This window comes from Phaethon aethereus (assembly GCF_964289735.1).
Source record: "Phaethon aethereus genome assembly, chromosome: 19".
NCBI lineage: Eukaryota > Metazoa > Chordata > Aves > Phaethontiformes > Phaethontidae > Phaethon > Phaethon aethereus.
In genome coordinates this window covers 3320337-3348177 of record NC_138595.1, presented here as the reverse complement: position 1 = coordinate 3348177, position 27841 = coordinate 3320337, and the positions used below count along the sequence as shown (strand labels likewise).

Genomic DNA, 27841 nt, shown 5'->3' with positions numbered 1-27841 from the left:
GTTTCCCACAGCCACGAACGATGGCGGTGTGGGGGGAAGAAGAGACGTTTGTGCATCGGTGCCTTCTCCTCTCCGCGCCATGGCACGCGCCCTGCGCCGCGCCGGGGAGGTGCCGGAGCGGCACCGCAGCTCCCTGACCCCACCGCCGAGCCTCCCCGCCGGCCCCTGCGCTCCTACGGCTCCATCACTTCCAGAGGAAGAAGGAACTTCTACAGCTAAAAAGAGCTAAAGAAGTGCTGCTGCGGCAGTCCTCGAGCTACGCAACCAAGCCGATCGCTTTTTCCTTTGGGTTTTGGGACGCTGTGACTTCACAAACCAAGTGCCATAAAAGTGAAGCTCATATTTCTCCCAAGTAGCCAAATTTTGCTCACGGATGTTTAATATTACCAGCAAAAGAAAATGACTAGCTACTTCACTTGTTAGTCGTGAAGGTGGTTCCTACTGGACCGGTAATGAAGACACGAGAATTAATTTATTCGGGGGTCAGTAAGAGACTGATGGATCCAGCCCACTGAGACAGGAGACGTAATTCTCTGCGTGTCTGAAGATACAAGCTCTTCACCCACACAAATCCCTCTGGAAAGGCACATTTGTCTCACCGAAGTGCAAGTTACCCACAGGTATCGACGCTGCTTGAACACTGTCCTGGAACAGTAACGTTGGCTGTGGCATCGCTTGGCCGCCGGAGTCATCCGTCAGTCCAGTTCTCCACAGTCCCCATCCCTGAATGATACTGCAGCGACGACTCCCGCGACAAGGAGAAGCTTTGCGAGTACAGGAATTCGTTCGCCGCGCTTAGGTGCGGAGAGGGGGGTTTCCTCTCGCACACAGACGGGTGCACCCTTTCCCTCGGGAAAGATGAAGAAGGAACGCGCTCCCGAACCTGAGACTGGGACAGCTGGTTGTAGACGCTGAAGTGGCCGGTACCTGGTGGCTGCGAGCCTTGGCCCGCGATGGACGGGAGCCGCGGCATCATGGTGGTGGCAGTGAAATGAGCGGGGAAAGGCTGGTAAGGGACAGTTTCCATGGTCTGAACGCTGTAGCCGGTGTAAGGTGCGACAGAAGTCCACATATTGCAGCTCAAGGGGGGAGGTGGCGGCGGCAAGTCGTCGACCGTTGAGACACCGGCAATTTCGGCCCCGGAACCAGAGTACATGCACGCGTCCCGCGGCGTCACCTCGCTGCAATAGGAAGGGCTCAGCATCTGCTGATCGTACGGAGGCGGGGAACGGAAATAGTGGTCGTCTCCTACCGAAGAGGAGGCTTCCAGGTAGGAGCGTTTGCAGGGCAGCTCCAGGTGCCGAGCGCTTTCTGCAAACACACAAACACAAAAAGCGTCTTCAGCAGCGGCTCCCAGAGCGGCGGCGTTTAACAGCGGCCTGCTAAGGCCCCGGGGTGGTTCTACGGAACCCCCTCAGGAGCCGAGCGCGCAATCTGTGATTATTTCGCTAAGCAACTGGCGCTCTTTTTCAGATTAATCCGGTTAAACCCTTTTAGTTTGGAAAGACAATGTACAAGATCAAAAAGACATTGTGTTGCAAATGTCAGGCTAATCCCCTCAGCCTCAAAGCATTCTGGTGACATTTGTCAGGTTGAGTGGGTGACTCGGGCTCCTATTCTCACATCAGAGATTGCTTCGCCTCCCTCCAGATAACAGAGGTCCCTGACACTCTCGCAACGTTACTCCTGACAAACTCAAGAAGTCTCTTAAAGGGTCTTATCGCAGCCTGCCTTCCTGTCGTTACAAAAATGACCACACATTTCCCAGGTATTCACGTCAAAAGCTGCAGAAATCTCTCCAGATAAAGGAGCCCCTTCCCAGCCATGGGTCCTTGCCCTCCCCTGCGCGCTGAGAAGCTGTAGCCCCTCTCCTACGGATTGCGGTGGCCGTGGCTGTGTTTACCAGCAGCTTTCTGTTAGTTGTTAAGGAATATTCTGCGGATGAACTAGTGAATTCATCTGCAGATTAAACATCTGCTAAAATTACACATTTGCCTTGCAGTCCTCATTACTGGTGCTGTTAGATTCTTCGTTTGCCCATGATCAGAGGATTCTCACAGCTTAAATAAATTAGCGGCCAATGAGACATGCAAATAGAAGGATTTTTTCCGTGCAAAATTTTTCCGTTTAACTTAAAACATGCCATGATCTCATCTGATGCTGGACTAGAAGGAAGAGAATGTACTTACGGTTCACTTCTTAAACTTGAGAACTAGTGGGTAAGAAGGAAGGGATGCTTACACCCAGCTACCACCGTCCCGCTAAACTGCAGACAGCAAGCGAACTGCTAAGGGCTTCGTCCCGGAAAAGTGCTGACTGTGTATAATTTCGTTAATGCTAACGGCAGTGTCAGAACTTCTCAGGGTGGATAAGGCCTCCTCCAAGCAATTATTAATTCAGCTGATTCTAACAATGGATAATTTTCCAGCTTTTAGCTTCACGCCATTTGAATTATGCATTCTGATTATTTTTTTCAGCTCTGACTCCGAGGCTGAATTTGCCTTGGGTGGGACAAAACCACTAGTAACTGCCCAAAAACCCAGCTCTTGGGCCCTGGCCCTCCAAAACACTTTGATCACATCGGTATCTTTGCAGATCAAGGCATAAGAGACCGATCGAAAATGAACTGGAATTAGCGATAAGCTTTCAGTGCTTGTGCTCTTAGGTTTATTTGCTGTAATATTTTTCCAGCTGTAAACTCGAGTTACCTCTTCTTTTTAGGCAATGATAGAAGAGCCCTGAATCCCTCTGTGCTGTGAAGGTGTTGAGTGGCAGATCTTGAGCATCTGAAGCTGCAAACTGCATGTGAGCACCGTTCTCATACTGATAATGTTGAAGGGTCTGGTGATTCCCATGAAGTGGGTTAACGTCTGGCTTTGTTGAAAGCTGGCCATGACTGGACACCAGCCTCTGCCTCATGATGCTTTTGGAAATTACTGGATATTCTTTGCTAAAGGAGGTGAGAAAAATTATTACCGGTTAGACAGCGATTGGCATTAACAGAAGGATGAACTATTAGTTTGGCTTCCCTAGAGCACCTCCGTCCAGTGACTTCAACACGCTTTGCCGACACGACGAGCTCACGCTCATCACGCTCGGCTGGGTGTAGGCAAGTACTACGACAACACGCAGAGCGTGTCACGGAATGACGGGGCACACACGGCGTTAAAAGCCCTAATGGCCTCAAACACAGCAAACTCGGATGCCCCGGCGGCACGGGCACCTTTTAACTTCGCCAGAGAGGTGCAGCACATTAGCAGCAGAATAAAATACGGACGGAAGCCCAGCTGCAAGGCCGTATTTCTGCACAGGGCACGGGTCTGACGGGTGCGCTGGCCGGCCGCGCGTCGGACACCGCCTGCCCGCGGACGCCGCCGGCGTCCAGCGCGCCCGCGCGCGCGCGCACGCACGCTGCAGCAGCTCCCCGACCCCGACGAGCCGCTCGGCCGTACCTTTGCAGTCGCGCCACGCGCAGGTCGCTGTCGTCGCTCCCCCTGAATCCCTTGGCGAAGGGGTTGTTTTCAATTTTCAGCTGCGTTATCTTTAAAAGAATGAAACCATAAAGCGTTTGAGAAGGGAGCAGCGCGGCACGTGCGGCAGCAGGTCTGCGCTGCCGGCCTCCGGCCGCCCCGTCCTACGTGGCACCCTGCGAACGCAGAGTCCACGAGACTTTCAGCCGTTTAAAGACGTGGTGGCCGAGACGGCGTCTCTACGTTCAGCGCCGAGAGAAACCGAGCTGTGAAGTTCGGTGCTAGATCTTGTGGAAGCAGCTTTTAAAGCTGACAAAATTGTCAGTTACGAATGAGGACAGGAACGCAGATTTCCTTGAGTCTGGGTCTTATTCTGAGTCCTGTTCTCTTATTCTGGGCTCTTCTTAAAGAGAATACGTTTGTCTGATTTAAGAGGTTTTCTGTGTCTCCACGTTATCTCTCACGCCTATTCCTTATGGTGTGGCTCTCCCTCATTTCCATAACAAATTTATTTATCTTTACATTCATTATTCAGTCATTTTTTCCTCTGTGACCAGACTCATAGCTCAGACAGTGAATCGCCTGCGGGCAAGGGAAAGGTGCTGCCCATTGCGAGATCTGCCTTTCCCCCCAGGAGCTGCAGGGTATTAAAAGGGTCAAAAGGACTTAGAATTGACTTAGATTAGATTTGATTTTAGTTGGAGCTCAGCTTTTGCAAGGGAACTGTGAAAGCTCTGCCATTTTGTGAAAATTCTGTTAAAAAAAAATTATGTGTGAAATTTCCTTTAAAAATATTCAGTAGTTCATCTGTCTTACAGCCACAGCAAACATAGTTTTCCCTCGCCAAGCCTGCCACCCCACGGGGCACAAACCAAAGCCATACAATGGCCGGGAGAGGTACTTGGTTTTCCAGTGAAAAATTAAAATAATCCACCTCCTTCTTTACCAAAGGATTTTGTAAAGACAAACGGGTAGCGAACAAGATCATCTGAGAGGGTTTCAGGAGCTGGAAGATGCCAGAACAGCACCAAAACGATTGTAGGGAGCTCCTAAAAACATCCCTCGTCCGCCTCCCAAAGAGACGCACGCCTGTGCACCAGCACATGCCTGAGGGTCTCTGACAGTAAGGTGCGGGTCCAGCACCCCTCAGGGACAGAACTGGTCAGAAACAGGTCGTCTTCGTGTCCTTCCCTTCGAGGGGACACCGCTGCGCAGGGTCATCTCCTTGGACATCCGAAAAGGAAAGACCTTTTCCAGGAGGAGGAGAGGTGACAGCGTGGCAGGACGCTGGAGGGGAGGGGAGACCACGCCGCTGCCCTCGGGTGTCCCCTCTGCCCGCGGCAGCGCGGCCCCGCTCCCCGCCGCTAGCCGGCCGCGGGCTTGCACCAGCCTGCGCCCGAATTTAGCCGCAAGTTCTGCGTTTGGATGATTGTACGAGAGCTGCTATAACTGACAACTACGCTTCTAGCAATGCTGAAAAATACCCCTTACCAAAAAACTCGTGAGAAAACAGCTGGCAGGTATCTGCCATGGAGAAGGAAGGTGGTGACTTCTGAATTTTATCTTTAAAATTTTATCTATCGAGCCTCGAGGGCTCGAGCATCTCCTCCCTGCTCCCGCAGCCCACAGTGGCTCCAGGGAAGTTCCCAATCAGCCGACGGACCACGAGAAGCGTGAGGCCCCTCCTAACCCGCAGCCCGGCCTCAGGTTTGTACATCTTAATTTCATTTTGGTATTTAGTGACTGTGGTTTTCCTCGGACATGAACGGAATCAGGGCTTCAGTCCCTCCTGGGCACCTTCTCCTGCCTTCACCCCACCCAGGAGGGGGGTTTGGGTAAACAGCTACGCCTTGCTCGCCGGGCTGTACTTTTGGGAAGCCTCTACCATCAGCTTTCCCCCTCTGGGAGCCCCGCGGCCAGCTCTGTAACCATAACTCGCATCTTTTGCTTCGAAAGACAATTATTCGCAAGGATGCTTCTTGCTAGCAGGGTATTCCTGAGCTGAAAACAATGCGGTGGTTTGGTTTTGCTAAAAGATGCCCAGACCGGGTTTTTAATTGTTAAGGCCTAAGAGAAGAAGGAAAACCATTCAGACGCTTCTCTGAGGTGGCAATTTGCTCGAGACGAGGGTGAGGTCGTGGCGAGACCTCCTGCCCCGCTCCCCTCCGCCGCAGCCCGCCGCGCTCGCCCTCGCCGGGCGGCACCCGAGCCCCCGCCTGCAGACGCGGGGCGAGAGCCGGGCAGCACCGGGGCGGCTCCTCGCCGCACCTTCGCAAAAGAATTCGGGCTCATCTGGGGCCTTTTCCCTAAATCTGTCGGGTGCGCTCCGTGCGGCCGCCCCGCTGCCAGCCTCCCCCGGCAGTGGCTGCATGGCAATGCCCGTGGAAGTATTAAGTTTATGAAGCACTTTGGGAACCTCAGGGATGAAAGGCACCATTGACTCGCGAGACATTTTAAGTAGGTATTAAACAAGCTCTTTCGAGCCGTTTTGGTTAACCATGTTTGGGGAACCGCTCATTTTACACCAACAGCTACAACTTTTCTAACAGGGTGCACTTCAGTGTCCAAACAGGGACTTCTGGTTTTTTGCCCCCATCTTACCATCACACACACATCCGTGTTTGTGCTCGGAGTCTTTTAGCTGGCTCGCTAATGGCAAGCTCTTGCAAAGACTCTATGCTTCAAGCACCGAAGGGCATACAGGCATCCTGCTTGGGAGGAAAAGGTCTGGTCAGATTATGGGGGAGAAGGAATTGCACGTATGTTCCTGTTCCTGCAGTATTTTCCTATGAATGTGTAGAAAAGGAGCTGGTACTGTCACACGTGGCAGATGCCACCTTCGGGGTGACAGCAGGGCCCCAGCGGTGCCGCTTTGCTCCGCGACTTCATTTATGAACCCCAACGTACTGTGGAAAACTCCAATTAACCCTCATACAACCCCGCAGTCGGGCTTCGCCGTTAGGAAAGGGAGAAGGAGCCTGGGCGAAGGCCGGTGAATCGGTGGCAGGGTTGCGAACGGAGCCTGGCCATGCCCTGCCCGGCATCCTCTCCTCTCCCTGCCCTGGTGACTGCGCGCCCGCCGTCCCGGCGAGCCGACGACCAACCGTCACAGCGCCGTCCGTCCGGGGTGACCCGCCTTGGTAAAACCCTGCGACGGGCTCGGCAGCCCCCGCCGCCACGACCGACCCGCCCAAAAAAGAAGCGGAGAAGCCGCGCCCTGCGATACACGGGCATCTGCAGCGCACACCCAAAGCGCGGAACCTTCGTCCTGAGTGTTGCCCCCAAAACACACCCAGCCCCCCGAGCCCCCCCGCCCTCCCGTGCTAACCGCAGAGCGGGCTCCGCGCCGGGTTCTTCCGGTTACGTTCCTCGTGTGTCTCACTGAATACACACGCTATAATCACTTTTCGCTGTAGATTTATGAGCAAGCTTTACCAGCCGTTACTAGATTTGCTCGCTGTTCTGAATGACATCTTAGCGTGTACGAACGCGCCGATTCATTAGCGTCTGGACTCCAATTATTTGCCAAAATATTGTTGCCCAACGATGCTCATGCCGCTCCTTAGCTGCATCCTCCGGCTCATCGCTCTTGCTTAACGCTGGGCTGGAAACTTCTCTTCTAAAGCGGGCGGTTTCTGCCGCACAATAGCAGCATAATAGGCTCTCCCCCTCCCTCCGAGCGACCGGAGCCTGCCCAGCAACGCACGGCACCGCAGCGAGATCGCCGTGCCGCTGCGACGCGGAGGAGAGGACCATGTCGCAGCCGGCGGCAGCGGAGGGCTGCGAGCCGCAAAAGTCCGCAACCAGAAACCAAGCGCCTTTAGCCAGAAAAGCAGCCTACCTTGTGATTCTGGTAGGAGGTCACCGATATAAAGGACGTCTCCGGAAAAACGTGGGTGCAGAAGGCTGTGTTCTTCGACCCGAAAGCGTTGTTCTCATCTGCCTTCACAATATGCAGCCGTGGTTGGTATTTATGCATTGAATTAAGAATGATCTGAAAAACAATTGATGCTAAAGTGAGAAATCCAATTTAAAAAACAAAACAAAAAAAAAAGACAAGCCATAGCTACTCGGCAGACTTTACTAGCAGGACACAAAAGCCCACTAGTGCTCAGCTTTAGCTTTGCTTTCAAATTAGAGGGGAAAATTACATGATATAAATGCACATGAACCAAGACAGAAAAGGTATCTGCAGCTCTGGCAAGCAGAACTGAACTTAAGGCTTTCCTGGTAAACCCTCATTTTCTTACGGCTATTGGATAGAGTCAGTCTGGGTGGAAAAAAAGCCATAAATTTTTTCCCCAGCTCATGCTGAAGCTGTACAATATATATAATTCACCAGCAGTCTGGTCCATAAAGATTCCTAATAAATACTTTACTGAGCTGAAAAATACGCAGTTTAGCAGAAGCAAAAAAAAAAAAAATCACAGAAACCACAGGGGAAGGGGGGGGGGGAGCAAGCTATTTTTCTTTTATCTGCTGGTAAAAGAAAACTACAGAAGAGAAGATTTTTTTTTTCCCCTCCTGTTGTGGAGCGGCTCTGCGCGGGCGGCTGGGTCACAGGCACCTCTCGCAGCCACCCCACGGCCACCGTCCTCTTGTCGAGTCTCCGCGAGTGGGAGGCGGGGGCCGGCCGAGCGCTTTTTTTGCAGCGGGGGGCCGGGGGAGGCGAGGAGGTCCGGCGGGGAGAGCTGGGCTCGGGCCAGCGCGGGGCTCCTCCGACGGAGCGTTAGGGGCCGAGGGGGCTGCCCCAGCGGGGAGCGGCTGGCCCGACCCCCGGCCGTGCCGCCCGTCCCAGCCTGGCCCCACAGCATTGTTCTTCCACAAAGAAGGGATGTGCCCTGATGCTACAGAAGAAAATGGGCTTAAGAAATTGAATTTCTTTTAAGAAATGGAATGGTTTTGAGAAAAGCCTTTATTGCTTTCACTGGGCAAAGAAGAAATACTGCTCTCTTGTTTTCTCACCATAACCCTTTCCAATCTCTTCTTCCCTCTCCCAAATTGGCTAACTGAGTCTGTCCTCCCCGAGCCCGGCTGGTCCTAGAGACGAGGGGACCTCCAGCCAGGCTGACACCCCTCCCGTTACCGGGGTGCCCAAAGCAGCTAGCAAGGTCACGTCCATCCCGACGGAGGCACAGGCAAAGGGCCATCTGGGGAAGACCGCGATGGGTAGTGTCTTCAACTGGTGGCAGATAAACGGGTGGATGGATGGGTGGACGGACGGGTGGACAGATGGGTGTACACAACACAGCAGAGCAGCATCAGTTTACACCGATGGTAGATTTAGCCAATTTTAAATGAGAATTATCAAGAAACAGAAGCCGCTTGCTCCCTGATCAGCATTTGTGCTCAGGAACCCTTTCTATTTCGTGCCTGGCGATGCTGAGGAGAGCTCGCGGCGGCGGCGCTGCTCCGTGCGCGCCGGCTGGGACGGGAGGTAGCGTAGGGAGCTTGTGCTCTTTAAACCCCTTCGTCTGGCTGCACGTAACTCTGCCCACAGTAGCTGGCTGCATTATATACCACTTAAATGCAATTTTTATTGTTGACGTTTTCCAGACAACCCTCTCTGCTCCCCAAGAGAGAGAATGAGGAATTTTTGGCATTTTATCAGCTTTGCATCAAGCCTCTTAACCACTTTGCGGCTGTTGATGTGCAGGGTGTAGATCTGAGAGGGTCGGCTCAGGTTTGGGTTTGGAGCCTTTTCTCTGCTTTCATGTATCAGCCACTCGTAAAACAAAGCCAAGATGAATAATGCCAGAGGGCTGAGAATTTCATAAGAAGGGGCATTTTAATTCTCAATAATTAAGAAGAAAGCCAAGCTGATAAATAATGGGTGTCTGGAGCAGAGGCTAAGCTCCCCTCACTGCCTGTCCCCGCCTGCCCAGGTCTAGCAAGGACGGGTGACTTGTCCCCAGAGTCAGGGCAAGTCAACAGCACGATGAAGAAAACAACCTTAAACTCCGATTTCCAAAGGGAAAATTAGGAGCCCAAGTTTCAATACACTCTGGATGAATAGTCTGTATTCCCTCTCCAAAGCAGAATCCACTGGGCTATAATGACCCTCTTAAAAATCTTTTTTCTTTTTTTTCACAACCCCTTTAAACCCAAGGCATCCAAACAATTTTCAAAACGAACAAGACATTACTTTCTGGAGCCTGATAGATAAACTTAGGAAAGGATTTTTGACCGACGCTCAAGGTTACAGTTGTGGCTGCAAACCTGCCTGGAGGTTCATGGTGAACCGCTTGGTATCTGTGGGACATTTGTCGGGGGGGAAAATCCCCTAAAAGGCTTAATTTAGCCCACTGCATTTACAAGGTTGGGCATTTCTGTCCCTTGCACCGAAGTGAGTATTTGCCCATGCGTCTCAGTGTAAGTACCCGTTGGAAAGTGCCGGATTTCTTTGAGTGCGGGGACCGTGAAAGGAGATCCCCTTGAGACGTGCCAGATCAAAGCGGAACAGCCATCACCGAGCACAAAATGTGATTAATAGATGTGAGAACCGCAGAGCGCCGAGGTTAACTTAACCGAGTCAGCGGCCACGGACGCGAATGGGGAACCGTTTCCAGCAAAGCCCCATAAAAATACACCGCTCTCGCACGGCGAAGAAAAATCCCTTCGGCTCTTTGGCAGAAGATTGGGGACGAAAACGGCGCTGTTTCGGATGGCCTCCCTGTGCCAGGTCATTTCTCAGACCTTTTTCGGGGGGCAGCGACCACTCTCCACGTAATCACAACCAGGAAGGTTTCCAAGGCTTGGAAAGAAGAACCCGTGTACAGAGGCTGTGTCTGCACACATATCCTCCTTACTTCTGCTCGGTGTAAGCCTGGTGCATCCAAAAACCCTACAAATCATTCAAAAAAGCCTCCCAACCCTTAGCTGCAAAACGCTGTGCCTCTGCAAAGTGAAATGCCAACAATGCAGGCTAAATAGTTTTCAAGGCTGCTGTGGAAAACCGGTCACTGGCTAAAAATACGCAAAACAAATGTAAATTCCACCGCGATGACGGTCGTCAGTGGAAAGATTAACTTCAAGAATTGTGTCAAAAATGAGAAGTATTTTAACTGACGGGGCAGAGCGGCGCGGGGCAGGCAGGGCAGCACTGGGCAGGACAGAGGGTGATGGAGGAGCTCTCAGCTTCCAAGGTGAAGCCAAAACAATAACTTTATATTTTCCTGCACTTATCTTCTTCGTTGCAAGGGCACGGAGAGACTAAGTCGGTGTCAGATCCTGTCGCACACATTTTTAAGTTGGTTTCGGTACAAAGTGTAGTCAGTTTGAAATAGGTGAGGTACTGAAAAAGAAACGGTGTTTGCCTTGTCTTGCCGCTGAAAATAGTTACTGGTGTATTGGTTAGTGGGGAATTTTAACGTCACGAAGGACAAGGGTGCAAAATTAGTACGGGAAACTGGAAAACAGGGTTTCTTGAGCAGCACCGAGGCTCACTGGGCTTAGGAACTGAAAGCCTCTCTCTGCACTTGGTGATCTTGTCTAGTTGCCTCGGAAAGAGTCAACCAGCTTACACGAAATGGCGGCGTATTTAGGAGTCCAATCCACACCATTTTTTTCTGTATTGGAACTCAGAACAGGTATCCCAACCAGAATCCCCAAATTAGACGGACAAATTCGGGAGGTGGATGTTGGCCTGACATCGGGCCCCCGTGGGGGATGCCACCTCCCGCCACCCAAGCGCTCTCCCTCTGCCTGGAAAATACACATTTTCAAGAATCAAAATGGCTGCTAAAAATTACCCCACGTGGGTAATGGCGGTCGTCTTTAAGAGTATCAGCGCGGACGGCACCGAAAGGCCGCGACGAACCCCCCGCGCCGCCGCGGGGCCCGAGCGGCGGGGACCCTGCGCGGGCTGCGCCGGGCGAGACCCGAACAGCTCCTCTATCGTTTGAGAACCAGCTCGCGCCTCTCGCCTTCCCCGGCGGCCACGGCGGCGCGCAGCCCGCAGCGGGGGGGTGCCCCCCCGCCCGCGCACCCCCGCGTCGCCGCCGAGCTCCGTTACTGCTGGCCGGAGCGGAGCCGAAGCGGATCTCAAGGGTGACGTCACTGCGACCCCCTCAACGTCGCACGTGCGGACCAGATTGCGAGAGACGAACTCCAAAGTCAAATGTGAGCTTACACAAACATCTTTTTTTTTTTTTTTTTTAGCCGCCGTCCCCCTCCTTTGTGCTGATCACACAGTTGGCAGCTGAAACTTAAGCTGTAATATAGCTCAGCTTCTTTATTTCTTTGGCATTCCCCAGTCAGCAGCAAATGTCCAAAAAAGTGGTGTCATTTGCTCCTTCCATTTAATTTTACTTAGGAAAACGCGCTCCTTTAGCATCTAACCTCGCACGCCGCTGAGTGACGTCGGCTTCAGGGCTGGAAGACGTTTGCCAGTTTGCAGGATCGGGCCCAGGGGCCAGAAGCTTAGCGGGGCGATGGCAGCGCGCGGCTGGTGGCCACACAAACTTGCCTTGAAATCATCAGCAAAATGTATTTACTTTCATACGAAATCTGGGGAGTTGATTTAAGAGCGGTCCCTGTTTCGCCAAGGTATCAAATGTCATACGGTGCAGTAGTTGTTATGGCAACTACCCTCTTTATATTGAATAGTAAATGGCTACGAAAAAGCCGCATAATTTTATGGGTGCTCCCAGGGGATCACACAACCCATATAAAATCTCCCATTTTAATATATTTTCTGCTTCTTTCTTCCTTCCTTCTATTCTTTCAAAGTGAAAAAGCCTTTGAGCTAAGGCTGGCCCCCGTCCCGCGCCCGGACACTGAGCTGGGGCGCGAAGGACCAGAACAAAAACCCGACGATTCGGCCTCCCGCGCAGGAAAAACGCGCCCGTTGATCAACGAGGCTCTTCCAGAATCGCCACCGCCGCTGCGGTTCACTCGCTTAGTCTTTAGAGCACCTGATGGCACAAGCCGCCCCGAACCTAACTTTCCGTGACGAGCGAATGGCTCAGAGGTGCCGCACGGCAGCGCCGGCGCTGCCGGCCGGGGTGAAGGCGGCGTCCGCGGGGAGCCCCGGCGGGAGCCCCGAGGCACCGCCCGGGACGGCCGCCCTGGCCGCCGCCGCCTCGGGAGCGCGCAGAGCCCCGTCTCCCCGGAGCACGCAGTTAAAACCGTACCGTCGCTGAGGTTGGAAGTGAGCCCGAGATCATCGAGTTCAACCAAATAAAAGACAATATTCCGGCAACTTCTACAGCAGCTAAACCACGAGCTCCAAAATTACCTAAATCTCGTCCTACTTATTCCCGGTCGACTCCAGGAAACGCTTCTCCTCGCTCTGCTCCAAGCCAGGGCGCCCGGCAGAGCCGCCGGGGCCGGCCGGGCCGGGGACCCCCGCCGGCGGCGGGAAGGGGGTCCTTCCGGCGGCCCCAGCCCTGAAGCCGGCCAGGCAGCTGGAGGAGGAGCCTCCCAAAGCCACACGTTTGTCCTGGCAATCCGCACGACGGGGGAAAAAAGAAAGGCTGGAAAATCCTGGGAAAAGATTCAACATGAGCTCAGACAAATTGTTCCTTACGAGAAGGCCAAAGCTCGGATTTTTTATGATTTTCTTTTTTTTTTTTTTTCCCCTCGTCCTTTCTCATCTAATATCCCAGCTGAGATCCGCAGCGTTCCCGGGCGCTGCGGCAGGGCTGCGGCGTGGAGCGGAAGCCCACCTCCACGCCAGCCCGCGAGCGTTCGTCTCTGCGTAAGCAGGACAGGGCGGGCGCCGGGGTGCGACGCCGGGACGCCGGCGGGCGCGCCGGCCTGCGCCGACCCTCGCTGCCGCGCCGCCTCGTGTCACCCGCGGGCGCAAAAGCGCCTTGGCAAGCCGTGACCTCTTCCCTTGCCCTTCCCCGGGCCAGCTCCCCACCCGAGACGGGAAGGCGGTTTCGGGATCGGATTCTAGTTCAACTTTACCGAAATCCGCCGCATCTGACTCGCGTAAACCGGTAACGTGACGCCAAAAAGATTTAAGACAGGAGATGTAAATCGTCTTTGCGACCAAGAACCCCACCGGTCCTTCGCACGCTGCTGTTTAAATTGCACGCTCGGATCTCGTCACCCCTGCAAAACACGCGCCCTCCCCGGCGGCACCCAGCCCTGCTCCTTTTGGTTTTTTGCAGAAACAAAGCAAACAATGTAAAACCTCATGTCGGAATTTATAATTTATTTGGGCACCACTGTTTCTCATATCAGCTGTAAGACATTTCCTAAAATGAATGGGGGGAAAAAAGAAAAAAAAAAAAGAAAAGAATCTTTTCAGGGATATTCTTTCAGCAGAAGATTTAGTGATGCTCCAAAAACATTTACTTCAAATCTAGGGGAGGACAAAAGGTTTTTTTCAAGTTTCAAGACTGAGAAAAAAGCTAGTTTAGTAACGGGAGAGACGTATACATATGAAATTCTTATATATTTCTTATTCTTAAATAGAAATATTAAAAATATGTTATATATTCCTTATATACGTAAGAAATCTTATAAATAAAAAACCATATATACAGATCAAAGAAATCTTATACCTATAAATGTAAGACATCTTTCACCGCGAATAAGGACGTGACGCTGCTCTCTTGCTGCAGAGACACGACAGCATGGCTCTCAGCGAGGCCAGGCGGGACGCAGCCAGCGAGCCCGTCTCTTCCCAGCAGGCAGGACTTTGCCTGGGAGCTGCGGTGGCCCCGTCCCTTCGGCTGCGCCGGAGCACATAAACCTCATACCAGCACCCGGCCAGGAAACCGCTTGGCCGCAAGTCATAAAGCAAACAAATTAAAAAAAAAAAAAAAGAAAAAGAAAAAGAAATTCAAAATAAAATTCAGGGTTTCATAAGATTACTAGGACATTAACCTAATTAAAGTGCCTGGGTGTGCCTGACAGAAAAATGCTAAAATTGAATTAACAGAAAAATGAGAGGGAAACCCCAAGACTAGGGGAAAAATTAAGCCTTTCAGGGATATTCAAATAAAACCAAGTGTGCAAATAATAAATCTGGAGAGAACTAACAAAATCATCAGCATTAAAGAGCAAAGCCAGTAAATAGCAGATTTGGGTCAAGAAAACCGGGAATATCGCTTACTTAAAATGCTATCACAAGTGACAGACCATCTATAATATCCTGTATCTTTAAACCTCAGTAGGTTACATCTCAGAAACTAAAATAACCCCACACTTGAAAAGCAGGTAAAGTCCCTTATGGCAATTAAAAGGCACCGTCAGCAGCCAAGGAGCGAGGTAGGTACAGGGTACGTGACATAACCAAGCTCGGCAATACTGTGTCGGGGGGGGATTAAATTAAATATCTACTTCTGTTTGTCACAATCTCCACTTCTAATCTTCCTTTATTACTTGTCTTTTTTCCTTTTTCTGCAGGAATATCTTTATATATTCTGTAAAAAAAAAAAAAGAAAAGCATTTCCGATTGCCCCGCTCCCAGCTGGAGCGTGCCAGAAGTACCGATGTGATGCCATCGCCCTTTCCAAGCTGGCCTGGCCGCGGGAGCCCGTGACAAGGGCCGATGCCTCTGGCAGAGGTTTCGTTTCGGTGGAGTCGTGAACAACAACAGCAGGAACCCCTGACGTGACGCGCTTGCTCCTCTGCCGCGTTCCGGCGTGACTCCACGCCCGTGAGCGCTGGCCGTACGGGGCTCTGCGCGCTCGCAGCCTGCCGAAAATCGGGGGAGGAGGGGCCCGAGAGTAAGAGGGGGTTTTCTCCCAGACATAGTGCAGCTGGTGAGACGGGCTTCCCCCGGAGCTGCCATCCGGGGGAATCATCCTTAACTCCTCTGGGTACTGAAAACCCCATGCGAAGGTCCCCGGGGGAAAGGCGCGAGCAAAGCCGGGCTCCTGCGCTGCCGGCGCGTGCCCGGAGCCCGCTCAGGAGCCACCAAGCCGCGGCCCTGCGCGGCGCCGTCCCTCAGCCGGCACTCCTCGTGGCCAGCCCTCTCACCAGCGCCTGGACGGCGTCCCCATCTCCTCCCCGTCTGGCACGTACAGAGTGTAAAACCAAATTAAAGTCTGCCCTAACGAACAGCCTCTGCCTCTTCGCGGCAGCCCTCGCGTTTAATGAGGCCGCTCAGCCCTCGCTGGGCAGCTTCTAGCCCGTGCGGCCGCCCCTCGCCACCCCTGCGGGTACATTAAGCACCTCCACGCGCATCGTTCCGCGCCTTTGTGCACGCCGTCACGTGCCGTTAGCGTACACCGTCACGTGCCGTTAGCGGGGGGCTGGCTGCGCCGGGAGGTCGCTCGCCGTCGGGCACGGCACGCCGCCCCGCGCTGTGGGGCAGACGGCCCCCGCGCCCCACGCAGTCCTGCTCAAGCGCAGGGCAGCACGTGCGGGGCCGCGGGGAGCCGGGGCTGAGGGCCCGTGGGTGCTGCGGGGTTATTACGGCCGGCCGTGCCGCCGCCGTGCCCCGGGCGCCCGCGCTGGGCTGCTCAGCGCCGCGTGCGGGAAAGGAAAGAGGTGATTCCTCCTTCAACGAGCTGCCGGTTCCAGCAGCACACAGGATCCCTTGAGCCAGGAGGTGAAGAAAAGCCCAAACAGCGAAACAACAAAAAAGCCCGATTAACTGAAACGAGTTGCACAGAACGACCTCCCCGCGGGTCCGAGCCGAAGCCCCTCGGCAAACCCCCCGCGCCCCTTCGGCCGCTTCACGCCCACCCCGAGCATCCTTCACCTGCTGGGGCCGGGAGCGGGAGCGGCCCACGCCGCCCCGCGGCTCGCCGGCCGTCAGGACCGTCTCACGGGCGCCCTCCACCCCGCTGCTTACATACTTCATCCCCCTGAAGAAAGCGGAATTCCATTCACGAGCATTTATCACTACAGAGACGCTCGTCAGGACTCGCCCAATATTTCCGCGTACGCCCTGAGCTAACCTCCCGAGGGCAACACAAGCGCTGTGTTACCCTTTCCCACGGAGAGGTTATTTTTGCTCTTCGCCAGCCGGCCTGCTCGCGCTTGCAGCGGTGTCACCTGGGTCGTGACGAAGGCGTCGTTCCCATTTTGTCACCTGGAAAACACAGCCGGGTGCTTCCCAGGCAGAATACGCTGGGAATGGGTAAGGGGCGCGCCGGCCGTGCGCGCTTGCTGGCGCTTGGGAGAGGGTCTTCGTCCCCGCAGACGGACTATGTGCAGCTGCCTCTTATTCACGCGGCGTTAAAGCACGAAGCATCGGCTCTGCCAGAATCACTAAGCCGGTCGCTCAGCGGCCGCACGTAAATCAGAGGCTCTATCAGGCTGATTATCATGTAAAGATTTGAAAATACATAAATTAAGATTTTACTCTAAGCATAGGTGGCTTACAATGCTTTCTTTGGGATCAGATAGACCTCGCCGCAGCTAAACGTTACAGCGGCTGCTGATTTCTTAATCCATTCTCAACATGAGCATGTCTCAGTTGTTAAGCCTGGTGTGAAAGAAGCCTTTCACGGTCAAAAAGTCCCCCAGGAGGAAAACATACAGCCCACGTTTTCAGGCCATGGTGCGGGAGCTGGGCACAGGCTTACCTGGCTCAAAACCTGCTCCACCAGAGGGGTTTGCAGGCAGATTACAGAGCTCTGCGCTTAATTTCTCCGTATTTAAAACCCGCATGTTTTTACGTGTCTGCATTGAAAAATGCCTCCCATGCCTCTGACTGTAACCAGGAATTTACCGCAACAGATAACTGGCCAGTGGCAGACGCAGGAGCGAGGTTTCCGAGACCGAGGAGGAACGGCTGGCGGCTGGGTTTTAGGGACTGGGTGTCAGAAAGCGAGGCTTCCCCGCGCCGCCTGAGACATCTGCTCAGTAAACAACCTTCAGTCTAATTCCGTGGATTGCAGCAAGGGCTTCAGCTCCACGGCTTATTAATTAAGCTGTTTAACTTACTTATTTTGAGCCTCGAATGTACCTACGCTTCTCTTTATGAACTCCGTGGGGCTGCTTGTCCCTCACGTCGGGCAGCTACTACAGCGCACGGAGGCAGGGCGTGGGCGCATTTATCAGCGGGGTCATTGAAATAACGTCAAATTTCTGCCCGTCCGTTTTTCAGGTGAGACCCCGGGTGCCCGGGAGCCAGGCGCGGAGGAGCTGTGCCCCACGCCGTGCCGTGTTTGCCCTCCAACCCCGCGCCCCCCCGCCACGCACGGCGGCCGCAGGGCGGGAGGGAGCCCAGCAGCCTGTCGCGCTCCGGCTGCGTCTGCGGCCGCGAGCCCGTAAAACCCTCCGTGTCCCCCCGTACCACCACGCACGCTCCGGCCAGACCCCAGGATCCGCTCCCCACGCTCGACATCAACCGGTAGGTGAGCAGACAGGGGAGCTGGAAGAGCTGCTTTGGTTTTTTCCCCCCAAATAAGTGTCTACCAAAAAAACGGTTAATCCAGAAAAGGACTGTTTAGCAGAAAGGTGTTTCACCGTGCGCCTCTCCCCCGCCCCCTCGCCCCTCCTGCCCCCAAGCAGCAAGCGGTTTCTGCCGGAGCCCCGCGCATGGGAGCCCGGCAGGGGCCGGAGGGCACTGCCCACGGGCAGCAAAGGGCTGCGGGCAGCAAGGCGCTCGGCGGGGTTTTGGGACGCCGGCAGGAGCTGGAGCCCGGGACGGTGGGAGCCAGGTCGGGAGCCCAGTGCCGTGACACCTGCGGGCGCCCAAGCGTGCCAGGAGGGCGAGCCGGCGCGGTCCCGGCTGGACAGCTGCCCGCGCACCGAAAGCGGCACCGGCGGCAGCCTACGGCAACCATCGCTCCGTGCGGTTTTGAGGTTTGGAGAAAATCAAAGACAAAAGGAAGCGGCAGGCGGGCTCTGCCGGAGCACGAGAAGGCAAACAAACCCTGCGGGTTTGCTGACCTGTTTTTCTTAGGCAGCTTTAAGAGAGCGTTTGCAATCGCTGGGAACGAATTCCTAGAAATGAGAAGCTGTTGTTATAACGTAATGCCTCTGCAGGCCGGGCTGGGAGGACTGTGCTGTGCCGGGCAGACGCCTCGCGGGCACTGCCCGTCCTGGGGACGTCGGCCACCCCTGCAATAGCAGAACAGTTTTCGGGAGGAGCTGGTCGGAAAACTCCCGCGCGCCTGGTACAGAGTCCAGGTCTCCTCCGTGTGCCCAGCAAAAAGCGGAGTACCGCTTCTCTGAAGCGGATGATTAATTTAGAAGCCTAACGAGGAACTGTCTGAGAAGGTGCTAAATCCCGTTTAGCCAGGCAGGCTGTCAGCGCACCGTGACCTGGCAGCCTAAAACAGGTTATTCCAGGCGTTTTTCCCGGCAGCGTGGGACAGCGTGCCGGGCTGCGGACGAGGCCGGACGGCTCGCGCGGCACGGCGGGACTCAGCAGGGCTCGTCTGGAGCATCGTCGCTGCGTCCCGCTGCAGGTAGCGCCCCAAAACACAAACCGGCGTCCCCGCCGTGTCACTGGGGAAGCTTTGCGGGAGGACAAACAGGCGGCTTATTAAAAGGGAGGGGAGAAACCTTCCCTGCTAAAATGCAGTGTTAAAATTGCAGCCAAAAAATGACAAAGTCAGGAAAAGCAAACGTTTAAAGTTGCAAAACCAACACTGCACATCCTGTTTGTTTTACGGCCACATCGAACATCCTGTATGTTTTATGGTTTACATTTTACAACATAAACAGTCATATATTAAGCTACACAGTTAACCAAGAGGAAAACACAGGAGCAAAAAACCGCCACGTGCAAAGCGAGCAGGTCAGTGCGGCAGCTGACACCAAAGCGTCGGCATTTCTGTGCTTTACGTAATTTTTACGGTGCAACCCTTAAAGCAGTTGTTCTCATTTCATTTCCATGGTGCTTTCCCCCTTAAAGAAGAGCGAAGGGGCGAGATGGCCTGTGATTAATAACATCAGCATTAAACGGTCCCGATTAGCCTTTGAAGTTCACACATGTCTCGCTGGGGTCAGTAGGTTGGGGAAGAGGGTCAGTTCCCGGCGCGGCTGACGGCTTTGCGCAGCGCTGGGTTATCACCGTGTCACGCCGCCAGAGCCCGGCCGTGCCGCGGCACCGCAGCGGCGATGCGTGGGATCGGCACACTTGCTTTTTAAAGTTTGAAATTCGCAGGAAATCATGAAAGCAGCAACAATTCTGGATTTTTAAACAGCGTTTTAAGCTGGTGGTGTCACCCTGCCTCTAGAGTCAACCCCACAAAGCTCCGTCAGCTTTAGCTGTGCCAGAATTGCACTTTCTGTACAACTTTTAGGTCGGGACAGCTGACACCACGTGAAAACCTGCTCTTTAGAGGCCTGATGCACGGTCGTTTTAAGCAAGACAGCCACACTCCTCCTCCCTCTGCACTCTTCTTCGGGACCTTCCCACAGCCCGCCTCGCCCCCAGCCTGCAGCCGCTTCGAAGACCGGCGGGCTAAGCACCGCGTCTGGTCACGCCAAGTAGATTCTCTTACCTGTGGTACTAGGAGGAGCTGATGCCGCTAAACCTAACAGGGTTTTAAACTCTGTCTTCCCTTCCTCCCGCCAGCGAGGTTCGTAAAAAACGTGACTTTCCGCTCGGACGCTGCAAACCGGGCAGGTCCGTATTTTTATACGCATTCGCTAAGCACGCTGCCTGGCAGGCTGGAAGGGCCCTTGTGCTAAGTTATTAAACTATGCACTGCGGTAGATAACTCTGGACTTCCCCCTTCTGTGTTCGCACTACACAGGAATTAAGGTTTTCCAAATAAAATACTTCATCTTTCACACGGCTGCCAAAGCCAGTTTGGAAAATAATGAGTTTGTGCAACCTGTTTCTGTGAGTCGTACGATGTACTGCGCGCAGCAACGGACGGGCCGAAAATCCCGCAGCGCTGCCTGGAAAATTCCTGGGCAGAAAATAAAATGTCGGTGGCGTCCGGCAGGCAACGACTGAGCAAGTCAGAGGCTGCATTTCCGAGAGCAGGGACGCACGCAGGCAGCAACCGCAGCCCACCTCGTCCAGCACGAACCTCTCCCCCACCCAGCTGCGCCGGCAGCACAAAATAAATGTCGCTCCTCGTTATTAAATTAACTGCGACACCCCAACCAACATCCCAGTCCAGACACAAAATCAGCGTCGCGGGCCCACCTTCAGCCAAAACCCTTGCAGAACGTCTCTTACATGTCCGAAGGGATCCAGGTGGTTGTTGGTGAGCTTGAGCTTCTGGAAGGACACCAGCTGCCGCATCCAGTGCGCTCCCGTGGCGGGTGAGTCGGGGTGCACGTACAGCCGCCCCGGCATGGCCGGCTCTGCCTTCCCGGCCACCATCCTGCAAACACAGCGGTTACAGGTCGCATCACCCCGGCAGCAGTCGTCGGCCCCGACGCGGGCGAGCGTTTTGTCCTTGAACTCAACCCAGCAGCCCTCCCGCCAGCCCTGGAGGGACACGCGGGGGCAGGGGGGGCTCGGAGAGGCTCCTGCTGCTCGTGGGGGTTCAGGGCTCCTCGTTTCAGCGCCGCGGGCCGGCAGAGCAGCCTCCCCTCCGCTCCCGAGCGGCGCTCCCTCGGGGCAGCGCCTCTGCACGGCGACCGCGGCGGCATTGCTCGAGGAGGGAGCCCCGTCCGGGTGCTTGGAGAGGACGAAGCCCTCAGAGGCCGTTCTGCAAGGGGAGCTGGGCACACACGCTTCCCCAAGGAGCAGGAACCCGGCAGCGGGAGCAGGTACCGGCATGGGTGCGCACCCGCCGCAGCCACGCGGGCTCCCGCGGCCCCCGGCCAGGCGGCGGCTCTGGGGGGAAGGGGCTGCTGCGGCTCCGGAGCTGGCACGCGGCGCTGCCCCGCGCACCCCGCTCCTCTTGCCCCCACACCAGCGGCACCACCAGCTCGCAGGGACAAAAGACCATGAGCCATCACCTCCTGGCGACTCCCCCGTTACCGGACATTGTTATCCTCTTTCGGAACACCAATAAAAGCCGTATTACCAAAAACAACAGAGACTTTCCAGCAGCAGTAAAAGGAAAAGGGGAAACAGCTCTAGGGCTGGCAAAAGCTAAATTAAACGGAGTTAATAACTATCCATCATCTAGGGCTTAATGTTAAAACACAACGTGGCCGCCGCGCCACAGAGGCCCTCAGTCCGCTCCTCTTACCCAGCGGCACTCCAGGACAAAAGCGAACGGAAAAGGGATTTTTTAAAACTAGAGCAGCCCTAACGCACAAGTAAATTATTACTGTTTTATAGGATGTCACCAGGCTCGTTACCATTAAGATGACTACGAAATTTTCCACCGCTCGTCTTTTCACCACGCAACAGCCGGTGGAAGGGCTTGGGACAAGCACAGCGAACAGCCGCAGCGAGGGCGGCTGCCGGCTGTACCTGGGGGTAAAAATCAAAAGCGGGGACACGTTTCCTTCGTCAGAAAGCAAAAATCATAACTGCCTCTCGGGTAAGTAACTTCACTAGCAAAGGCACAGGGAAGGGAAGAATAACAGAAGAGGAAGAAATTCCAGAGGAAGAATGAATTAAAAGAAAAAAACTCTAAAGCAGAGCTGGCATTGGACCGCGGGAGGGGGAATCGCTGCTCCTTTCGTCTGCCGGATCAGCACCCCACGTTTTGCTGTATAGCTGATGTCCTAAAAGCAAAATACGACTAGAGAAGAAAGGAATTTAAAACTTTTCTCAGCTCACATAGACACCTAATTTTTAAGGCCAAAATGGACCGTTAGATCATCTAGTCCGGCCTCTGGTATAATGCAGGCTGTGGCTTTACCCTCTTACACCTGCACGTGGCCAGATGCCTGGCCTAAAGCATCTCCCCTGAAAAGACTTGAGCGCTTTGGAAATGAACAATCCACCACCTCCATTAGCAGTTTGTTCCAGCAGTTAATCGCCCAGCCTGTTAAGAATATTTTCTTTTCTATTTGTCTGGTTTTAACTTCCAGCCATTGGCTCTTAGTATCTGTTGCTGCTCCACGAAAGAGAGCTCTAGGAGGTTGGCATCCCTCCCGTGGGAAGGTATTTGTGTTGGTTTCTGAGTTTGCACAGCAAGCGGTTGATCCAATTGCAATTTTCTTATGGAAAAGAAGGCAAACAGAAATGTTCTCTTACCATTTATTGTCACAGAATTTATACCGGTGGTCGTCAGCCGGGACGATGTCGATCAACAGGATGTATTTGGTCTTGGGGTTCATTCCGGTCACTTTAACCTTGTAACTAGGAAACATCCTCCTTAGGAAAAGCAAAGGGTTAACACGTTAGTGAGCAACCTGGAGCAGCGCTGGAGCCGGTGGAAACTTGGAGCAGCTCCCCAAAAGGCAGATCCACCGTGTGATGAATTCATGCGGGGACAAATGAGCTACAAGACATTAGTGCTGCTTCTACGTCACCTGAATTACGCTCGCCCTTTCCAGAGCACGGGTCCACAGGGCTAGTGCAACCTGGGGCACAAAGACGGCTGAGGCTATATAGAGGGGGTTATGGGCTAGTGCCAGGAAAAGGTGTGCGGAGAGAGAGACCTGGGGGGGTGTCAACACATCCCTCCGCACGGCAGGCTCGGACGGAGAGCCCTCACTACCCCCGGAGGCTCCGCATGGTTTAAGGCAACCTCAAAAATGCAGATTTCTTGTTGCCGTGAACGTGCATGAAACGTCATGAGATCTAACTGCGCTTCAGAAGAACCAAAGCACACACAGCTTTCTCATTCACACGTTGCCAATGTCCACGACACGGCGTCTCCCCACATCGTCGGTAGCCGAACATGCGTTCCCTGCCACAGGCTGAAAACTGAGGATCGGCAAAGCCTGGGGGTAGACAGCCACCACTCCCAAATTCACAGCACCCCCATTAAACCTTGTTTGAGCCAGGAGCACCCGTCCCACTGACTGTCCACTGGCTTTAGCGGAGGGGTGGCAACCAGCACCAAATGGGGAACGTCACATAAACCAGTGTATCACTAAGGGATGTTTATATGTATCTCAGATATCTAAAGAAACTTTGCAGTACTAAAGAATATTTTTTTGTAAAGCTATGGCCCTGAAACCAGCATACACCATCACGGTCTGCTCTTGCCGTCCCAAGGAGATGGCCCTGATGGGTACGGGCACTGCCATGGGCTTCCCGAGCCCTCGAGGCTGCATCAGGAGCCAGGATTTGCAGGATCCGGCACTTTACATCCTCTGAGCAACAGTTTTCTTGGCTCCATCTTCCCAACCGCCTCCTCATCCAGTGAAAAAACCAAGTCAGTTGAGCAAACTGGCCCGTCACTGCCCTCAAGCAACCAGCCGGAACAAAAAAATTCCCCTTCCCACCGGCGTAAGGGGACGGAGCGATGAGAATTGCTACCTCCTGGAGTCATTCTAATTACCCTAATTAATAAGGGCCCACATTCTGATGTCGTTTCTCCATCGGACATCGAGGGCAACCCGTTCTGCCTCCTTCCCCTGCGCGTCGCCCCGCGCCCGCCTGGCTCAGCCCGGCTCTGCAGAACCATTTTGTCGCCGCTTGGAAGAGAACACAACAAAATGGGCCCTGTTCGAAATCCTCTCAATTGCCTCTTTTAACCGCCCTGCATACATTCCAGATGTTTACCATGTAATTAGCCAGGGCTAAAAAGAGGCGGTTTACCAATGTCCGTATTTGATTTTCATTCATAAACTCTGCAGTCCTCTTAACCTCGTCCTCCCACAGGTAAGCACCTGGATAAATACAGTAGGACATTTCAATTTGCGAATACACAGCCCAATTCACACGTTGAAAAAAATTGCATAAGGCATCCGGATAATCTGAATGCCAAGATACATTTTTTTTTTTTTTTAATTAGGCCTTAAAATGACATTTTAAAATGAAACAAAAAAGAGGAGGAGTTGATTAAAAACCAGAAATGAGATGGATACTATTTGACAGTTACAGGCGAACGTCCTGCATCGGGGATTTTTATAACATCCAGCTTCTGAATTTCTTTTTTTTCTCAATCATTTCATTTACTGTAGTACATCCAAGCTGCTAAAGTAGCCGGACTGATATATTGTAAATGTTAAGTGCTTTTTTAATGGCATTTAAAATTAAGCTTCAGCATATGGAGTTCATATAGCATGGACATGCCTGAGTTTATAATGTTCTTTAGTATAGCCCTCTAAAATAAATACAAAGAGCCAAAGTACTACTATAATATATACAGCTGAAATTCTTTAAGGATAACAAATGGGGACTCACATCTGATTGAAGGTGTTGCTTAACTTGCAAACCGCTCAGTATCTTGCAGTGGTAGCATTGTACTCAGCAGTCGACAGACCGGGCTACAACCAAGTTTGCCAACTCTCTGCATTCTTTTCCAGGAAAACATGGGGTAGATTTTAGTAATTTGGCTGTGCACGGACATTTCATCATTATTATTAGCTGCTGCATTTTAGCCTTTAAAAAAAAAAAAAAAAAAGCGACCAATGTGCTGTCCAGGGACTTGTCAGTTTAATTTTCTTAATGAAAACATATTTCTCAACCCATTGGCAGAGACTCATTTAGTAAATATCTCTATGCAATACGATACAAACACGGGTTGTGCATTTCTGGTGGGAAGGCATGACAAACCGAAGAGCTGGGTCCAAGAAAACGCAGTCACAGAGTTTCAATTAAAAAAAAAAAAAAAAAAAAAAAAAAAGGCAAGAGAGAGCACCTAATATCATGTCCTGGCCCTTATTAAATGTCCAGAAAGCCACAGCGGAGGCGCGGGGCTGCACCAGCCCTGCCCGGCAGCGGGGCCGTGCCTACAGTGGGTCTATACAGCTCCCCGTCAGCCCTGGGAGGGGGCCAAAAACCTGCCTGCTTCCCCAGATTTACTCCAGGTCAATGGAGCTACTCACAGCCACGGGCTCCACGCTCAGTAGTAGCTTTGCATAACCGGCCCCTCTGCCAAATCTCCGCAGGCAGGAGCTGTCGGGCGGATGGGCGTCTCCGCAGAGGAGGCTTCGCTGCGGCCAGCTTTCCCTGACAATAGCTTGCTTCATCATCCATTGCTCGGGGACCAGCAGCGGCAGGAGAATAAACCAGCGCCGCAATAAAAACTTGCCAAGGTCTTGCCAAGCTCTGGGAAAGCTCAGCCTGGCTTTGGTGGGGGGTCTGAAGGAGGACCCAGGCAGACCCGCGCTTTACCCACCTTCCTTCCCGCCGCCACGCGCAACTCCAAACCGGGCGAGGGCTTCACTGCGTGGAAACCGGTTACAAAAATTGGGAGTTTGGGGCTTCCCGGGGAGCGTGCCCGAGCAGGCGGCATCTGACCCTCGGCGACACGTCCTGCGCCGAGGGCGGCGGCAGCCCTGCTGCGGCCGTGCGAGCAGGGGAGCTCCGCGAGGTTAAGTGCTGGGCACGTGGGCAGCGCAGGATAAACCGACTATTAGGCCAAGTTTAAGCCAGCAGTAACCAGGAGATTAAGAGCAGCGATTCCTGGCCTCATCGTCTTTTGTTCAGACCCAAAGCCTGGTCGGACACGGTGTCCTGGGACTGCAGCGAATGTCCTGATCGTGCAAATGCTTCCGCCATCCCTGGGCTGGGGGGATTCCAGGATTTCCCCCCCTTTACGCTCGTTATTTTGAAAGCCGCACGAGGTGTGTGTCTAACCCACCAGCACACACCGGGTGCGACGGATGCTCCCAGCCAACACAGGGCAGCCAGCGCGGCTGCTCGGTGAGCGGGAGCCACGGAGCCGCCGCCAGCCCCACAGCTCCCCTGCCCGCCCAGGAACCGGCCACGAGCCCACGGCGTGCCTGTGCGACCGCCGGCGATGCACGGGGACGCGGCGCAAGCAGCCAAGCGTCGGCCCCGACAGCAGCCTGCTCTTCTGCAAAACGTCGAGTCGGTAGATCCCAATTTTGGACACGTTCAAAACCCACTTCTCCCTCCCTGCAGCTCGACCCAGTGAAAAAGGGACCACCCAGCACCGTCCTGACGGTCTCCCGCACCCCTCGAGGCTCTCTGCTGGGTTTCGTGGCTCTGACAGGCACGTTTCCGCCTCCCTCCCTGCGCTGCAGGGCACGGCGCTGCTGCGCGGCGGCGGCAGCTCTCACTGCCCTTCAGAGGGGAAGAGTTAGATGAGTTTCTACGTTCGCACGAGAAAGCTGCCCTCAAGGAACGCGGCCCCAGGAGAAAGGCTGCGTACCGTGCCCCGCTCCTGCGCGAGCGGGACATCTGGCACGGCATTAAAATACCACGGTCTGGCACGCGGTCACCGGGGGCTGGAGTGCAGGGTGATGCCCGGGGCAGGGCAGAGGGACTCAGCCTGGCTCTGGGGACCGCAGGCGGCAGGAGCGGGGCCGGCGTCGCCGGGGCTTGGCACCGCGCTGCCACAGCCCCGGCTAAACCCTTCCCCACAGCTCTGTGCAGATGAAATGTAGCAAAAACAGTAAAAGCCAGGAAAATAAACAAGCAGCACAATTCTGTAGCCCTCCCAAGATTCAAAGATGATGTGTGAGTGAATTATTTGCTCTGATAATGAAGCAGTCATTGCTTAGCTGAGTTTATGCTAGGCACATTTTATCTCTACATGATACTCACAAATTGTTTTAAAATGAACTGTTAGAATAAGCATCTCTTGTTTATTTATTTATTCTATTACTATCCAATCCCCTGAACCATGGAGCAGTTGCTGACATGGAGCCAAACCTTCTATTATGTTCAAACAAAGTTTAATTAATGTGTAATTGGTTGGTTGGATTTGGAAGAAAGCGATAAGAGGAAAGCTTTGCTTTTGTTTGGGGCAGCAGTTCCCAGCCTTTCGGGCTCTCCAGCCTTGGCCACTGCGTGGGCATCTTGGGTTTTAATCCCCAGACAAGCAGGCCTGGTTGGTCCTGGGGAGCTGGGTGACTGCAAGGTTCCCAGGGCCAATAAAGTCTTATTTTTGGGGCAGGGGAGAACAATCCAGTGCAGCCAGAAAAGCCGAGAACATCAGAGCTGATCAAATTTCTCAAAGCGCTCATTTGGCCACCGATTGCCTCGTGCCACAGTGCACGCCAGGACCTATGTGTCCCAGGGACACTGGCCCATGCCTTGGTACTGCTGGGCGACGAGGTGGCCTCAGCAAACCCCTTGGGCCTCACCACCCTCCTGCTCACACGGATTTGATCTGACCTTCCTTGCTTAGGTGCAAACATCATTTCTGATGCTCCTACTGACGCATCAGCTGGGAAGGGGTTTCTCTGACCAGCTCAGGGTAAGCAAGGAAGCCGTGGAGAACTCAACCAGTATTTCCATAGAGAAAACTGCATAGAAACAAGACACTTGAGTCTTGTCGGAGCAACCCAAGTCATGTCCTCACCAAAGATGCTCTCTGAAAGCCCATGGGAATGTGCGGACTGGTGCCCACTGCATCTCCCTTTGGGGTGGATGGTGCTTCAGGTACTGCGGAGCGCTTCCTTCTGTCCTTCCTGGGAGTAAAAATGTCCCCTGGCACCTCAGCATCTCAGCAGCCGAAGTCCTATTTTCAAAAGGACTGTCAATAAGACAAAAATTT

General features: G+C 53.7%; 1 protein-coding gene across 1 annotated transcript in view; it reads right to left on the bottom strand.

Moving 5' to 3' along the window:
- Positions 1-562: 562 nt before the first annotated feature.
- The window catches only part of TBX4 (T-box transcription factor 4), a 35535-nt gene continuing 8256 nt past the window's right edge, over positions 563-27841 (bottom strand). The window contains 6 exon segments of the mRNA XM_082008421.1: positions 563-1311; positions 2709-2950; positions 3453-3541; positions 7312-7464; positions 20527-20674; positions 22453-22572. Coding sequence (XP_081864547.1) covers positions 689-1311; positions 2709-2950; positions 3453-3541; positions 7312-7464; positions 20527-20674; positions 22453-22572 — 1375 coding nt within the window. The 3' untranslated portion in view covers positions 563-688.